Raw genomic sequence first — 18,336 nt, 5'->3', positions numbered from 1 at the left:
AATAAAACACAAGTGGCAGTAAGCAAGACGATAACAAATGCATAAGCAGTTATACAGGTTTCACAGCCAACGGGTAGAAACTAGATATAGGAATTGGTAATTCAAGATGGAGAGGAAGGTGGTGTCCCATAGGCGCGTGTTTGTGACTGGCATTAAAAAGAAAGGTAAAGGACATTGGGGAGAAACATAAAGGGAGAGAGTGCGAGGCCAAGGCTGGGACTATAGAGGCTTTTTTAAATTAAAATCAAACCAAACAGTGACGGCCTGAGTCATTAAGGAGAGCTAAGGAGTAAATTTGCAACTGGGCAAAGCCATGTTGCATTGGAGGGGGGAGGTAAATTTAAAATGTGGGGACAGATTTATAGTTGGGGTACAGCGTGTACTAGATCAACTTTAAATTTCAATGTAAAAATAAAGCTATTAGGTATTTGTGTGCTGGATGAAAAAAACAGCCAGTATTTAACTTATGTGCAAATAATAAACTAATTTGCACCCCTTGCATTGTAACATGGTTTGTTCCAGAGAACATTTACTCCTTTTGTTGCCTTACTTTCCTTAATGATTTAGGCCCAGAATGTTTTTTTCACTAACAAAATGAATGGTAACAAACTTTTCTTGTGTGTATGATCTGACTGGGTGTAATAATATTTGGGTGTGTATGCCTAGTGTAAAGTTGGATGTATAGGACAGCAATTGAGCGTGTACAAGATGGCTGCCTCACCTTCTGCAAAATATGTAAAGTGCTTTGAGTCCTACTGGGAGAAAAGCACTATATAAATAATAAAATGATGATGATGATTATATATGCTATTTTTACGTGAAGATTTTAAGAGCTTATTTTTTGGATGTATATGCATCAAATCCAGCATTAATCCCAGTGTCTTTATAATGATTTTAGCAATTGTCAACAGGAAACAACTGAGGAATCACTGCTAATTAGTTTATATTTCTACAAAACCAGACAGGATAGATAAACAGATTAGCTTTAAATAGATTACATAGCATAATTCATCCAAAAAGAGTTTAATGAATAAAAATATCTTTAAAAGCAACAACCTCCCAAATCCCCCCACAGTAAATGATTACCCTTCAAATAACCTTTTTAAGCCAGTACCTGAAAATAAATAATATGCAAAGTACATGTGATCACAGTTAGGACAAATTCAAATAAACTTCAATGTCTAATTATTTTTGAGTTTTCTACGCAATAGGGCAGTGATACGCAACCTAATACAATTCAGAGGGCCTGCAACCTCCAACCTTAATCTCAGTAATAAGTCAAAACAATACATTCAATCAAAGAAAGACGCCTATCTGTAATAACATATCATCAGGCATTTTAAACAAGTGTTACAAACTATAAAAAACAAATCTGACCACAATGCAGGAAACAGCTGTGGGATGCAGGTAAAGGATCGGAGGGCTGCATTGGGTTATAGGAATGCCTGTTGCCCATCAATGTAATAGGAGACAGTAAACAAATCTGTTCTAGAGGTAACTGCTGTAACCCATGGCAACCATTTAGACGTTTACTGTCATTTTCTAAATTGTTGTTGAAAGAGCACAGTTATACTGTGACATTCACAACTACAGGTGCTCTAAACCAATTTGAAGAGTTTTCATAAATGTCTCCCACTATGTTTCCAATCCGATAGGCTTTGCTGACAGCTCCTGAAGGTATTTACAACAATCCCATCACATGCACAAATCTCTTCCACAACTGGAGCCCACTCTACCCTAAATACCCTGCAGCATCACGTAGCATTGCAGAACACTTCCATACCCCTGGGTTCCTTCAGTAGTTTCTCCCACAGATGAAGTAGATTTCTCATTTTCTGCAGAACATTTTCTTGATGACACAGCACCCGACGATCTTCCTTAAAAACAAATAGTTTCCATTTTTCAATATTTCAGCACTCTCTTTGAAACAAACAAGGTATACAACACACTGACTATTAAAGGAGAGGTCATTTGGGGGTCTATTTATAAAGCTGTGATGAGCCAAAAATCTGGATAAAACAGCTGTGGCCATTGCAGCTCTTCTTTCAATTTATCAAGGGCTTAAAGCAGGATATTTCTCCTGCCTTAACCTGTGTAACGCTGGTCACTGCAGTCCCTATGGGAAAAGTGATGTGAACCAATTTAACAAGCGGTGAAAAGCGTTGCTTTTCCTGGGCCAGTCTTAAAAAACGGCATCTCAAGATTGCATTAGATTACCGTTTCATTTGAGTCCACAGGACTCCATCCCCGTCCACTAGCCACCAATGATAAATAGACCCCTTGGAAAGGAATCGCACCTTCCAACATTTCAAATAGGCAAACATGGATACCTAGAACTTGTTTCTATTAAACAAAAATATATATATATAAAATAAATAAAAAACTCCTTACCTGCTAGTCCAGGCTTTCTCAGGACAGATTTTCAGGGTTCATTAGGGGCATCACCTAAAATGCGCAAGGCCTCAACCAAAAATGGTCTGGTCTGGCTTGCTTCAGATAAATCATGGGGGAGGGGGGTGGCCTAATTTGTCCCAATTTTCACATCAGAAAAGCTGACGGGTATATAAATCATCATAAAAAGCAGCTCACTGTACACAACTACAAATATAACAAAGCATTAAAACACACAATAATATACTCGGTGGATGCAATCTGCTAATTATATTATATAAATGGTATATCCGTGCATATGTTGAGTCTGACGCATCTGCATCCAGCCCAGAAACAGTAGCATTTGTGCTAGGTGTACGCCAGTTGTAATAAGCATGAATACTTATGGCCCACGATAGCACATACATAGCGTAGAGAAAACATATATATAGTGTAGAGATGTGGCTTCACAGTGTTAGTAGTAAATGATAAAGTCGCATTACTCTATTTGTATGCAATATAATAGTGTAATGAAGAGTCATAAACACAAGAGAGAATAGTGGCTCCATTTTTTGTTAACAAATGGAAAAGTTTCATTTTCCATCTAAAATTAAATACAAAACACAAATACCAATGAAATTAAATGAAATGCAATTACATTAAATTAAATGAAATCTGTTTTCCCCTTTGAAAATCCAATGGCAATCTTATTTTCTGCAGTAGACCAATCAGAAGTGACAAATAAGAAGGCCGTGACTTCATATAATATAGCCATCATGTTAATGAAATGAAGTACTATCAGCTGGACCGATCGATACACAGCCAATCAGCAGGGGCCAATAATAATAACCACTGCATATGTCAGTCAATCTCCAGTGAAATACATTTCCTCACATTTCCCTAATGTTGGAACAATAAGGGGACACCCCAAGGCAGAGCAGGACTTATTCCAGGGAGGATTTGGTTCTTATGAGTGACAGGTAGGCGGAGGCCATGTTTTCTAGTGGTGTCAGTACAATTACCACCTACCGTCTGATTACTAAGACTCCAGTTTTTCTTTTCTTAAGATATTTTAGAGTTACAAAAAAAAAAAAAGAGTGCTACTTAAGAGTACACTACTAACAACCAGAATGCAAAATAAGTTAAAGGGTCATCTGGTGCTGTGATTCTTTAACCACTTACATTCTGGCTATGAGCAGTCTACACAATTTTTCCACTTTTTCTCTGTTCTGATGGGTCTTCCTTTCCTTGAACGCTATTGAGGGGAGGCTGTAAGCCCATTTTGGATAGGACTGTTCACCTGACCTCTATCAGTCTGCACAATAACCCTGTTACACCTGGGGGTATAACAAGGCAAGCAATCTAATTTTCTTACATTGCATTTTGCTATCTGGTAGCTACAAGGCCCAGGCTGCTCTTGTTTCCCCCTCTTCTACCCATAGAACTTCAATGTCTAAACCTCCCTCATATCATCTGTATAAATACGAATAAGAGCAGGAAATACATATATATTCTACAAGTTATTTAAAATGATCATTTTTTATGCAGACAAGCATAAACAGGATAAACATGTGATGAAACAAGAGGCCCTACAGTTCTGCCAGCCTAGAGTCAAGCTAAGTGGTACGGAAATCTGGCCTGGTAGTTACACTACTTCTCAATAAGAAATATAGGCTGTCATGTTTCCAGTCTATTAATGCCACCACTAATTCTTTGTTAATGACAATTAGACTTTAGACTTGATAAATAGACTCCTTAAGCTGTTTCTGCAAGCTTAAGGTAAAAAAGTTATGGTGCTATTTAACATTAGCCTAATGCAGGAGATATCAGAGACAGCTCCTGCATTAAGCAAACTACTGCAGTCCCCATTACTCACAATGAGACTACGGTCTGGACCAATTTTTCCACCCGACAGCTAACGCAATCTGAATATGGCCTCCCTCCCAGCAGGCTTTGTATCCCGCTCCTCCCTATTGCAAACTGTTCTCTGGGCATGAATGAGCAGCATAAAGGCCAGGTCAGAACCTGGAAGTTAAGTGATCACGATTGTAATCACATTACTATAAGCTATTCGCTAGGACATGTCCCAGCTGAAGAATTTTAATAAATAGCTACATTATCATTTCTTACCATTGCAATAAGAAATGATAAGGTGAAGAAAATGCGATGTGTCATTAATAGACCCCTAAGACAGATATATCTGTCTATCCACCTAATTCTGTTCGCTCAGAAGTATGGAATTTAGACAAATAAGAATTCCAAGTTTTCAGTGATAAGAAACACAGAACTGAAGTGGAAAAGCCAGGATACAAGGGATCTAAGGCCATCCCACCAGACGGTCACCATTGGCTGAGGTTTACACTCTTCTGCTGTCAACTGAAGTGCACGCTATAACCAGTAGATTTATTCATTGTCATCTCCTAAGGCATCCTTTCTGTTGTATACAAAATGCCATCATTGCTAAGGAGATTATTGTGGCAACACCCAGTCAGGATGGTAAAATGGTTTGAAGTATTGCTAAGTTGGCACTTCATAACCAGATGGCACGTCATCAAATTTGAAGGCAACTGTTTTTTTCATGCCTATAAAATGTTCTACTTTGAAGAGAAAAACTCTGCACTTTGGGACTACTTGATGATACGACTGACAACTACGTTTACAGTTACTGTGTTAGAATGTGATGTATAAGATGTACCTCATATAAACAACACGGAAGGCATGTTTTCTACATTGCGGTATACCTGTGGCAGAGATGGTGCATTGTCCTGCTGCTACATCCTCTTGGTCCTCAGCTGGATCATGCAGGGAAGATTTGATATACATAGCCAGGCTCTCCAGAGCAATTCCTCCTGTTGCCAGCAGTGGATTATATTGGTTGTCAACAGGCGATGTCCCACTGCTTTTTAGTTCTTCAAATCTTTTTGCACACTATAAATTCAGACAAAAACACTGGTTATAAGTATACACATATATAATATAACATAACAGGGATGGAAGCACTCAATGGCAGGCAATAACATTACCTGTGCTTATCACAGTGTTGTCCATTCATTGCAACCTTCTCTACTTTTGTTGTTAAAGCCTTATATCCTGCCTATAACGCTGGGTACACACTACAGAACTTTTCTCCCAATGCGACAACCACAGCATGTGGGGTGGGAGCTAATCTGTAAAAATGTAATGAGTTTTCTAGGGCATATTGGGGCAGCATGGTGGCGTAATGGTTAGCACTTCTGCCTCACAGCACTGGGGTTATGAGTTCAATTCCCGACCATGGCCTTATCTGTGTGGAGTTTGTATGTTCTCCCCGTGTTTGCGTGGGTTTCTTCCAGGTGCTCCAGTTTCCTCCCACACTCCAAAAGCATGCTAGTAGGTTAATTGTCTGCTAACAAAATTGACCCTAGTCTGTCTGTGTGTGTGTCTGTGTGTGTGTGTGTTAGGGAATTTAGACTGTAAGCTCCAATGGGGCAGGGACTGATGCGAGTGAGTTCTCTGTACAGCGCTGCAGAATTAGTGGTGCTTTATAAATAAATGGTGATGGTGATGATGATATTTATGTCATTCTAATCAGGATGTCCTCACGATATAAGAGGAGCTTCAGATGTCTGTAATGGAGAATAAAGGTAACGCCTAATACTGAACAATGGTATATCTCCTCCATGGTATATCTCAAAATGTAAATGTTGGAGTATAGTAGTGATTTAAATGTATCACATTCCACCTATGTGAATACAACATTTTATGTGCCATTAAGGGATTGGAGTTTAATTTCCATAGGGCATGTAAGATGCATTAGAGGATTACAGTGTGTGCTGGCTCTGCACAGATATGCTGTTGTGTCTTAGCACTTTGGCTGTACTGACTCACATGATAAGCACCAAGGGAGTCAGCCAACTGCAAGGCCGCATACGTCAGACTACAATGACTCAGAATCTTCAACCTAGACAAATAAAACGGTCTCCTAAATTGCAGAATGGTATGTAGCTTAGCATATTACCATGTTTAAGGGACATTATACAGAAGAATTTTTAACAATATATATGTTTTGTATAGGGATGAGCGCGCTCGGATTTCTGAAATCCGAGCCCACCCGAACGTTGCGGATCCGAGTCGGATCCGAGACAGATCCGGGTATTGGCGCCAAATTCAAAAGTGAAACTGAGGCTCTGACTCATAATCCCGTTGTCGGATCTCGCGATACTCGGATCCTATAAATTCCCCGCTAGTCGCCGCCATCTTCACTCGGGCATTGATCAGGGTAGAGGGAGGGTGTGTTAGGTGGTCCTCTGTGCTGTTTAGTTCTGTGCTGTAGTTCTGTGCTGTTTAGTGCTGTGCTGTGCTGTGCTGTGCTGTGCTGTTTAGTGCTGTGCTGTGCTGTGCTGTGCTGTGCTGTGTTCTGCAGTATCAGTCCAGTGGTGCTGTGTGCTGTGCTCTGTCCTTCTGAGGTCAGTGGTGCTGCTGGGTCCTGTGCTGTGTCCTGTTCAGTCCAGTGGTGCTGTGTCCTGTGCTCTGTGCTTCTAAGGGCATAGTTATTTCCCCAATATTCCCCTGTGTTTAAAAAAATAAAAAAAAGTTTTTTTATAAAATACCAAAAACTACTTTAATATTTTTTAATTACCACAAAATTTTCACAACCAATCCTGCAGTATAAGCCCATTGGTACTGCAATATTACCAAGTTCACACATTCAGCAGTAAAAGTCCAGTGGTACTGCAATATTACAAAGTTTACACATTCTGCAGTATCAGTCCAGTGGTGCTGTGTCCTGTGCTCTGTCCTGCTGAGTTCCGTAGTGCTGCTGGGTCCTGTGCCGTGTCCTGTTCAGTCCAGTGGTGCTGTGTCCTGTGCTCTGTGCTTCTAAGGGCATAGTTATTTCCCCATTATTCCCAAGTTTGTAAAAAATAAAAAAAAAGTAAAAAAAAATAAAAAATAAAAAAAAAATAAAAAATATATAATAATAATAACCAAATTTGCAAAACCAATCCAGCATTATAAGTCCATTGGTACTGCAATATTACCAAGTTCACACATTCTGCAGTATCAGTCCAGTGGTGCTGTGTCCTGTGCTCTGTCCTGCTGAGTTCCGTAGTGCTGCTGGGTCCTGTGCCGTGTCCTGTTCAGTCCAGTGGTGCTGTGTCCTGTGCTCTGTGCTTCTAAGGGCATAGTTATTTCCCCATTATTCCCAAGTTTTTAAAAAATAAAAAAAAAGTAAAAAATAATAAAAAATTAAAAAAAAAAAAAAATATATAATAATAATAACCAAATTTGCAAAACCAATCCAGCATTATAAGTCCATTGGTACTGCAATATTACCAAGTTCACACATTCTGCAGTATCAGTCCAGTGGTGCTGTGTCCTGTGCTCTGTCCTGCTGAGTTCCGTAGTGCTGCTGGGTCCTGTGCCGTGTCCTGTTCAGTCCAGTGGTGCTGTGTCCTGTGCTCTGTGCTTCTAAGGGCATAGTTATTTCCCCACTATTCCCAAGTTTTTTAAAAATAAAAAAAAAGTAAAAAAAAATAAAAAATAAAAAAAATATATAATAATTATAACCAAATTTGCAAAACCAATCCAGCAGTATAAGTCCATTGGTACTGCAATATTACCAAGTTCACACATTCTGCAGTATCTTGTGCTACATATAATGGAGACCAAAAATTTGGAGGATAAAGTAGGGAAAGATCAAGACCCACTTCCTCCTAATGCTGAAGCTGCTGCCACTAGTCATGACATAGACGATGAAATGCCATCAACGTCGTCTTCCAAGCCCGATGCCCAATCTCGTAGTACCGGGCATGTAAAATCCAAAAAGCCCAAGTTAAGAAAAAGTAGCAAAAAGAGAAACTTAAAATCATCTGAAGAGAAACGTAAAGTTGCCAATATGCCATTTACGACACGGAGTGGCAAGGAACGGCTTAGGCCCTGGCCCGTGTTCATGACTAGTGGTTCAGCTTCACCCACGGATCTTAGCCCTCCTCCTCCTCCCCCCCCCCTACAAAAAATTGAAGAGAGTTATGCTGTCAGCAACAAAACAGCAAACAACTCTGCCTTCTAAAGAGAAATTATCACAAATCCCCAAGGCGAGTCCAAGGGTGTTGGTGGTTGTCAAGCCTGACCTTCCCATCACTGTACGGGAAGAGGTGGCTCGGGAGGAGGCTATTGATGATGTAGCTGGCGCTGTGGAGGAACTTGATGATGAGGATGGTGATGTGGTTATTGTAAATGAGGCACCAGGGGGGGAAACAGCTGATGTCCATGGGATGAAAAAGCCCATCGTCATGCCTGGTCAGAAGACCAAAAAATGCACCTCTTCGGTCTGGAGTTATTTTTATCCAAATCCAGACAACCAATGTATGGCAATATGTAGCTTATGTAAAGCTCAAATAAGCAGGGGTAAGGATCTTGCCCACCTAGGAACATCCTCCCTTATACGTCACCTGAATAACCTTCATAGTTCAGTGGTTAGTTCAGGAACTGGGGCTAGGACCCTCATCGGTACAGGGACACCTAAATCCCGTGGTCCAGTTGGATACACACCAGCAACACCCTCCTCGTCAACTTCCTCCACAATCTCCATCAGATTCAGTCCTGCAGCCCAAGTCACCAGCCAGACTGAGTCCTCCTCAATACGGGATTCATCCGAGGAATCCTGCAGCGGTACGCCTACTACTGCCACTGCTGCTGTTGCTGCTGTTAGTCGGTCATCTTCCCAGAGGGGAAGTCGTAAGACCGCTAAGTCTTTCACCAAACAATTGACCGTCCAACAGTCGTTTGCCATGACCACCAAATACGATAGTAGTCACCCTATTGCAAAGCGTATAACTGCGGCTGTAACTGCAATGTTGGTGTTAGACGTGCGCCCGGTGTCCGCCATCAGTGGAGTGGGATTTAGAGGGTTGATGGAGGTATTGTGTCCCCGGTACCAAATCCCCTCGAGATTCCACTTCACTAGGCAGGCGATACCAAAAATGTACAGAGAAGTACGATCAAGTGTCCTCAGTGCTCTTAAAAATGCGGTTGTACCCACTGTCCACTTAACCACGGACATGTGGACAAGTGGTTCTGGGCAAACGAAGGACTATATGACTGTGACAGCCCACTGGGTAGATGCATCCCCTTCCGCAGCAACAGCAACAGCTGCATCAGTAGCAGCATCTACAAAATGGCTGCTCATGCAAAGGCAGGCAACATTGTGCATTACAGGCTTTAATAAGAGGCACAACGCTGACAACATATTAGAGAAAATGAGGGAAATTATCTCCCAGTGGCTTACCCCACTTAGACTCTCATGGGGATTTGTGGTGTCAGACAATGCCAGTAACATTGTGCGGGCATTAAATATGGGCAATTTCCAGCACGTCCCATGTTTTGCCCACACCATTAATTTGGTGGTGCAGCATTACCTCAAGAGTGACAGGGGTGTGCAGGAGATGCTTGCGGTGGCCCGCAAAATTGCTGGACACTTTCGGCATTCAGCCAGTGCCTACCGCAGACTAGAGGCACATCAAAAAAGCTTGAACCTGCCCTGCCATCACCTCAAACAAGAGGTTGTGACGCGCTGGAACTCCACCCTCTATATGCTGCAGAGGATGGAGGAGCAGCAAAAGGCCATTCAGGCCTACACAGCCACCTACGACATAGGCAAAGGAGTGGGGATGCGCCTGAGTCAAGCGCAGTGGAGACTGATTTCCGTGTTGTGCAAGGTTCTGCAGCCATTTGAACTTGCCACACGAGAAGTCAGTTCCGACACTGCCAGCTTGAGTCAGGTCATTCCCCTGATCAGGCTGTTGCAGAAGCAGCTGGAGAAAGTGAGGGAGGAGCTGGTAAGCCATTGCGATTACAGCAAGCATGTAGCTCTTGTGGATGTAGCCCTTCGTACGCTTTGCCAGGATCCGAGGGTGGTCACTCTTTTAAAGTCAGAGGAATACATTCTGGCCACCGTGCTCGATCCTCGGTTTAAAGCGTATGTTGTGTCTCTGTTTCCGGCGGACACAAATCTACAGCGGTGCAAAGACCTGCTGGTCAGGAGATTGTCCTCTGAAGAGGACCGTGACATGCCAACAGCTCCACCCTCATTTTCTTCCACATCTATGGCTGCGAGGAAAAAGCTCAGTTTTCCCAAAAGAGGCACTGGCGGGGATGCTGATAACATCTGGTCCGGACTGAAGGACCTGCCAACCATTGCAGACATGTCTACTCTCGCTGCATTGGATGCTGTCACAATAGAAAAAATTGTGGATGATTACTTTGCTGACACCATCCAAGTAGACATGTCAGACAGTCCATATTGTTACTGGAAGGAAAAAAAGGCAGTTTGGAAGCCCCTGTACAAACTGGCTCTATTTTACCTGAGTTGTCCCCCCTCCAGTGTGTACTCGGAAAGAGTTTTTAGTGCAGCGGGGAACCTGGTCAGTGAGCGGCGAAGGAGGTTGCTTCCTCACAACGTTGAAAAAATGATGTTTATAAAAATGAATAATCAATTCCTCAATGAAGTACAGCACTGCCCTCCAGATACTACAGAGGGACCTGTGGTTGTGGAGTCCAGCGGGGACGAATTGATAATGTGTGATGAGGAGGAAGTACACACTGTAGGGGGAGAGGAATCAGAGGTTGAGGATGAGGACGACATCTTGCCTCAGTAGAGCCTGTTTAGTCTGTACAGGGAGAGATGAATAGCTTTTTTGGTGTGGGGGCCCAAACAAACCAATCATTTCAGTCAAAGTTGTTTGGTAGGCCCTGTCGCTGAAATGATTGGTTTGTTAAAGTGTGCATGTCCTATTTCAACAACAGACCTCTCAACTGCAGCTCATCCCTCCTCTGCGGGGATAATGTCTCCTGTGCTCTGACACGTCACTCTGTGTACTCTCAGCCTCAGGATCTGACACTACAGCTACCATGCCTCTTGTAGCAGCCCTCACTCCAGGGCCTCTTCCATGTGCAGTGTCCCCCTCTCTCTTGGGTTCACTATAGTGGCATGGAGTTCTCCCCCTCATCCAGGGCACACATTCCTTGCCCTGGCTCAGTCACCACGCTCAGACTTCCAGGCAATGCTGGGGGAGCCTGGGAGCTTCCACCCCAGGTCCCCAGCTACAACTCTCCTCTCCTGTGTCTTCTCTCTCTTTCTGACACTTTAAAGATCGTGCCTTTAAATGAAAAAGTCAGTCTTCATTGCACGACTATGTGCAAGTGCAACAGGGACATTTTTTTGGGTTTACAAAGTCAAACAATAACACTACGACCCTGTCTGTCTGGGGTCTGTCAATGACGAATTGTCTGGAGCATGTTTTGAGGAGGTATTGTGGCCCCGGTATCAAATTGGGTACCGGGGCCACCCCACTATGCAGTCCAGATACTTGTTTGGTGGAATTCCGACACGTGGAGGGTTTTTTAATTATATTGTGGCCTCGGTACCAAATTGTGTACCGGGGCCACCACACTACGCAGTCAAGATAGATAGATGCGTATCATAGATAAAGTACATTCAGTGGTGTGGGGCAAATTGAAAAATATTCAAAATGCACTGACATTATCAAAAACAAGAGGTTGTCACACGCTAAAACTCCAACATGTATATGATGGAGAGGATGGAGGAGCAGCCGTATGTGTAGTGTAATGCAGACCTGTTGAAGGTTTTTTATATATTTTATTGTGGTGCCCAGTGCCCACTCCTCTAGGCAGTCCAGGTACATTTATTGGTGCGATTCATAAAAGTTCAGGGTTTTTAATATATCTTGTGGTGACCCACTCCTCTACGCAGTCCAGGTACATTTATTGGTGCGATTCATAAAAGTTCAGGGTTTTTAATATATTGTGGTGACCCACTCCTCTACGCAGTCCAGGTACATTTATTGGTGCGATTCATAAAAGTTCAGGGTTTTTAATATATTGTGGTGACCCACTCCTCTACGCAGTCCAGGTACAATTATTGGTGCGAATCATAAAAGTTCAGGGTTTTTAATATATTGTGGTGACCCACTCCTCTACGCAGTCCAGGTACATTTATTGGTGCGAATCAAACAAGTTGATGGTTTTCTTATTATATATATTGTGGTGACCCACTCCTCTACGCAGTCCAGGTACATTTATTGGTGCGATTCATAAAAGTTCAGGGTTTTTAATATATTGTGGTGACCCACTCCTCTACGCAGTCCAGGTACATTTATTGGTGCGAATCAAACAAGTTGGTGGTTTTCTTATTATATATATTGTGGTGACCCACTCCTCTACGCAGTCCAGGTACATTTATTGGTGCGATTCATAAAAGTTCAGGGTTTTTAATATATTGTGGTGACCCACTCCTCTACGCAGTCCAGGTACATTTATTGGTGCGAATCAAACTAGTTGATGGTTTTCTTATTATATATATTGTGGTGACCCACTCCTCTACGCAGTCCAGGTACATTTATTGGTGCGATTCATAAAAGTTCAGGGTTTTTAATATATTGTGGTGACCCACTCCTCTACGCAGTCCAGGTACAATTATTGGTGCGAATCATAAAAGTTCAGGGTTTTTAATATATTGTGGTGACCCACTCCTCTACGCAGTCCAGGTACATTTATTGGTGCGAATCAAACAAGTTGATGGTTTTCTTATTATATATATTGTGGTGACCCACTCCTCTACGCAGTCCAGGTACATTTATTGGTGCGATTCATAAAAGTTCAGGGTTTTTAATATATTGTGGTGACCCACTCCTCTACGCAGTCCAGGTACATTTATTGGTGCGAATCAAACAAGTTGGTGGTTTTCTTATTATATATATTGTGGTGACCCACTCCTCTACGCAGTCCAGGTACATTTATTGGTGCGATTCATAAAAGTTCAGGGTTTTTAATATATTGTGGTGACCCACTCCTCTACGCAGTCCAGGTACATTTATTGGTGCGAATCAAACTAGTTGATGGTTTTCTTATTATATATATTGTGGTGACCCACTCCTCTACGCAGTCCAGGTACATTTATTGGTGCGATTCATAAAAGTTCAGGGTTTTTAATATATTGTGGTGACCCACTCCTCTACGCAGTCCAGGTACAATTATTGGTGCGAATCATAAAAGTTCAGGGTTTTTAATATATTGTGGTGACCCACTCCTCTACGCAGTCCAGAAAGATACCTTTTTGCAACGTTTTGGACTAATAACTATATTGTGAGGTGTTCAGAATACACTGTAAATTAGTGGAAATGCTTGTTATTGAATGTTATTGAGGTTAATAATAGCCTAGGAGTGAAAATAAGCCCAAAAACTTGATTTTTAAACTTTTTATGTTTTTTTCAAAAAAAATCCGAATCCAATACCTTAAATCCGAACCGAGACCTTTCGTCAAGTGTTTTGCGAGACAAATCCGAACCTCAAAAATAACGAAAATCCGGATCCAAAACACAAAACACGAGACCTCAAAAGTCGCCGGTGCACATCCCTAGTTTTGTATGACTCTGCTGAGATATCTCCAACAGTTAGCTCCTGGTCAAGACAAGTGAGTAGTCTATGCCATCATTTTCCAGAGCAAATAAGAGGTCTAGTTTGTAAAATTGTAACATACACTGCTGAAAATATTACTCCAATTTTATAATAGTTATTCACGCTGACGATTTTAACCCAGTAATGGCAACAAGTTGAATAAGCAGCAAAATAGTTTTTTTTTGCAGAGTACTCTGCCACCTTTGACTACAGATGCTATCCCCTAGTGCCTGGTGGCAGGCCGTCAGTGAGCCTCATGTAGTTTGGTTCAGTGACAGGGGCAAGCGGTCATTGTGGCTCAATTAAAAGCCTCCTTGAGTATCAATAAAAGTAAGGCACAGGGGGGATAGAATACTTACACTCACCACTGTCAGCTCACCTCCTTCAACCTCTCTTACACGCACCACTGTCAGCTCACCTCCTTCAACCTCTCTTACACGCACCACTGTCAGCTCACCTCCTTCAACCTCTCTTACACGCACCACTGTCAGCTCACCTCCTTCAGCCTCTCTTACACTGACCACGTCAGCTCACCTCCTTCAACATCTCTTACACTCACCACTGTCAGCTCACCTCCTTCAGCCTCTTTTAAAGTGATGCTTAGTAGGGGTGGTCTCAGTGACAGGGTGTATAAGATGGGAGGGAGGAGGAGATCAGGGTGGCAGAGATATCCACCTCGGACAGCATATTAATGGAATGACCTTGTGTCCACCAACATTTCAAATGGTTCCTCCTGTCAGCTTGCAAAGACATCAAAAATGTCATACATTCTTATATATAGAATGGAAAGAGACAAATGAGGACTTTTAATTCAGTAAAATTACTCTTGGGTTCTATATGTTTAATACTGAGCTGAGCAGTGTTAGGAAGTTCCCTATCAAAATAATTACAGACTCCACATAATAAGCCTGATGTGAAGTTTAACGTACGTCCATTTGCAAAGCGTAAAATCCGCGCACAGATGCAAACTTGCACATAGACGCATATATACACCTGTCAGTAGCCGTATCATTTGTGCCCAAGGGTTGTTGCAAATGCAAGCTGATGATGACGATTGTCAGCGCTAAATAACCACTTCTGATTGGCTGATTGCGATTCACTTCTGAAGCCGATAGGTGCTCCCTTCACTTGACCCTATAGTGTATTATTATTATTATTTTTGCTTTTTTTGTACTCGATAAGGAATATTATATCTGCTAGAGGTTTTTTTTACATTTCTTTAAACCAAACACAATAGCAGATGCATTTTTCGCTATCAAAAGGAATGTTATCAAAACTTGTATTGTGCTTATAACCTGGCTGTGCGTGAAGTGTATCTGAGTGTATGTATGCCTGACATATGCTTCTGCTGCTGAGCTGGTGCCCTCAGCAGAGGGGCATACATATTCTATTTTTACATGCAGATTTTTAGAACTTTATTTGTGGGAAACTCAGCATCAGCCCCAATGTAAGTGGGTTTATATCGGCGTTCTTAACCTATGAGTCACCACTGGACCCACAACCATGGTCACCGAGCCATTCCGAGTTGGTCTCCATAAACCTCTCTTAGCAAACGTATTGTGTACTGCCAACTAATATGCTAATTATTAATCATGTTTTAATATCATTTTCTATTCAATATATTTTCTAACTACAATAATGTACTTCATTTGTAGACAACAGTAATTTAAAACAAGAACGCTATTAAGAAAAGGAAAATGAATAGCCAGCTTAAAACAAAAAGCCAAAATGATGTAATTCACCACAAATCGCGTCAGAAGGCTCCCATCCTGCTCCCTTAGCTAGGAAGAGAGCAGGATTTGGGAGAACGGTCTGATCTCCCAGGAGACTTACCTAGAATTTGGTATTCTCCCTGACATTACGGGAGAGTGGGAAAGTATTACATAAGGTCATGACAGAAAAAGGTTGAGATCCTTCACGCTGTGGGTTTTTGGCATACTGTCATGACTATGTCACCTGTCTAACCATGGCACCTATAAATATTGATTTATAGCAACATCGCTCACATGCAACTTTACGGTGAGTGAAACACACTGTTGACTGTATATAGAGTAGGGAATCTATTATCCTAGATGCCAAGTAGAAGGATTTGTTCTGTAATTTGAAGCACTATGCTTGAACTATACTAAATTACATTTAAAGTTTACCCAAGTGCTTTCCCACATTGCCCGATTTTCTCATTAAGCTGACGAGCAGTGCTCCTCACGGTGACATTAACAGGGGGCACTAATGATCAGATCTGTGAGTATGACATTATTATTTATTTTTCCCCATCTAGTTTTTAGAATGTTCTGGATAAATTGTTCTGTATAAACAATGCCATATCTATATAAATCAAATTAAACATTACCTCTTTAGATGTATATCCTGGAACCAGCCGCGCAACACTGTCCCAATTAATTGGCTGAGGGACACCCACCAGTGAATACAGAATCATATCCAAAACCATCTGGTTATTGTCATAGGGGAAGTTATTGTTTTCTGAATATCCTCGACTCATCTTGTCTGATGGGGAAAAAAAATAATAAAAAAAAAAAAAAATGTAAATTGTAATAAAAAAAATAAAGAATAGCAAAAGGTCAAATTAGTAGGATTATCTTACTTTTAATACTACTACTACTACTACTAATATTAATACCATTACATTGAATATGTTGGCTCTTTATCAGAAAAAAAGAAAGACTGTTAGTACGGAAAACAGAAGATTGAGCAAAAGACTTGAAATTGGATTGTTTCTTCTAAAAAGGTTACCTGTGTAGAAAAGAAGGTGCGGTGTTGCAGGAAGCTTGATAGCACAATGTCCCTGCAGTGAGCAGGAGGAAGGATGTGAAGCTTTGGTGCTGCAGACAGGAGAGGATGAGATGCTTCATCCAATCAAACGAGCTCTGCCTCTACAAGCCTGGGATGTGAAAAAGGGCAGAAACGGTTTAATTCCAATTAGAGCTCATATATAATGTAGTGACAGGATGGCAATGCTGGTGTGCCTGGATAACACAAATGCTGCCAGGCGTGCCTAACCCTTTAGCTGCCAACAGAGCTGCAATGCAGGAAAAGCAAGTCCACATGAACACCAGAAAGCTGCTGCTGGATTAATTAAAATGCTAATTTTTGCCATAGCTAAGCAGCCTTCAGCTAAAAAGCATTATACAAAAATAATCCAAGTGTGAATATGTCAGTTATTTAGGGTAAATGAAGGTCTTCAATGCAGATGAAATTCATGCAACCCAATTAATTCACCCCAGGATGTGAATAACTGACAGATTTACTACTCTGCCGACCATGTATATATTGGCATGAAACTGTTTGAACTAGTCTTCTACAAAACATGAGAAAAAGGATTTTAGAAAATAAAAATAAAAGGATGATGCTCTATTCTGATAACACCAATAACATGAAAAGAGGAGATATATATATATATATATATATATATATATATGCATGCAATATCATGATTATAAGGTATCCTTCTCCCTTCAGACTTTCCAGATGTACACTCATACGGAATTGTCTGCTGAATTGTTCTCCAACAACCGAACAATGACCAAGCAATAACCTTAGAGCAAGGCATTTCTGAGAAATGACAGTAATGTAATTTACTTTGCAAGATACATATATAGATTTGTAGGACACATTATACTGCTGAAAACAAATATCCTGCTTCCTGGTGTTCTGAGGGTGCAGGTAAGTGGTATCAAACACACTTTGACCCAGTTATAGGACTTCTTCAGGCATCCCACTCTATAACCAGGACGACACATGTTGGTTATCACTTACCTGCACCCTAAGAATATCTGGAAGCCAGATCAGGAAACAGGCGCCCTATTCCTGGGTATTTGTTTCCTGCAAAGTGCTGCAATAAGACTCATCCCAAACTGAACCCACCCCTCCTGCTCTCCATACGCAAAAACAAAGGCCCTTCTAAGGGCTAGCTATCTACATGCATAACTGAATAGTACTACCTGCTCAAGTACCTACCATAACACCACCCCCTACTGGACAGAATCTATATTTATTTTTCCCCAAGTAATTACAACTGAGCTTTAAACATCACACACAGCTACACTGCAGTGACCTCAGATTGCTATAAACATCCCAATCATAGAAAAAGTGCTATAGTCCCCCAATTATCTAAAAACATTTACAGCTATAAACAAAACAAGAGCTAACACCCACCGCTCTACTAAGATCAGTCTCCAATCCTATTCACAGAGCTACAAACATTCAAAACTACTAACCTTCTTTATCTTATCATAGATACCTCCCTCTACATGCTACCAATAGTGTACCAAGGGAGGTGACTGACACCACAATAGGTAAGCACTCACTATTCCTTAACACACACACACACACACACACACACATTTTGTCTCCTTATACAGATCAAAGAATCCCCACTGGACTACGGAATGACACACCTCAACTCCAAACACAACCACCAAGGCAAAAATGGAAAACTTACTGACCTGCAAAAGCTATTTGCACATTTCAAACACTTTTTGTCTCGTTTTTTTA

General features: G+C 41.5%; 1 protein-coding gene across 4 annotated transcripts in view; it reads right to left on the bottom strand.

Annotated features, from left to right (window-relative positions):
* The window catches only part of SANBR (SANT and BTB domain regulator of CSR), a 43,803-nt gene that overhangs the window by 21,945 nt on the left and 3,522 nt on the right, over positions 1-18,336 (bottom strand). Inside the window, exons 2-5 of one of the 4 annotated variants that reach the window (XM_075203863.1) lie at positions 16,576-16,723; positions 16,175-16,329; positions 5,112-5,298; positions 1,784-1,877 (exon numbers count right to left, since the gene is read on the bottom strand). In XM_075203863.1, the coding sequence (XP_075059964.1) occupies positions 1,784-1,877; positions 5,112-5,298; positions 16,175-16,324 (431 nt within the window). In that variant the 5' untranslated portion in view covers positions 16,325-16,329; positions 16,576-16,723. Of the gene's footprint in view, positions 1-1,783; positions 1,878-5,111; positions 5,299-6,237; positions 6,258-14,397; positions 14,565-16,174; positions 16,330-16,575; positions 16,724-18,336 lie in introns of those variants that run through there. The other 3 variants (XM_075203864.1, XM_075203866.1, XM_075203865.1) reach the window with 3 other exon arrangements.

This window comes from Mixophyes fleayi, chromosome 3, assembly GCF_038048845.1.
Source record: "Mixophyes fleayi isolate aMixFle1 chromosome 3, aMixFle1.hap1, whole genome shotgun sequence".
Classification (NCBI taxonomy): Eukaryota; Metazoa; Chordata; class Amphibia; order Anura; family Limnodynastidae; genus Mixophyes; species Mixophyes fleayi.
Note: the sequence above shows the minus strand (reverse complement) of the source record. Positions and strands in the feature narration are given on the sequence as shown.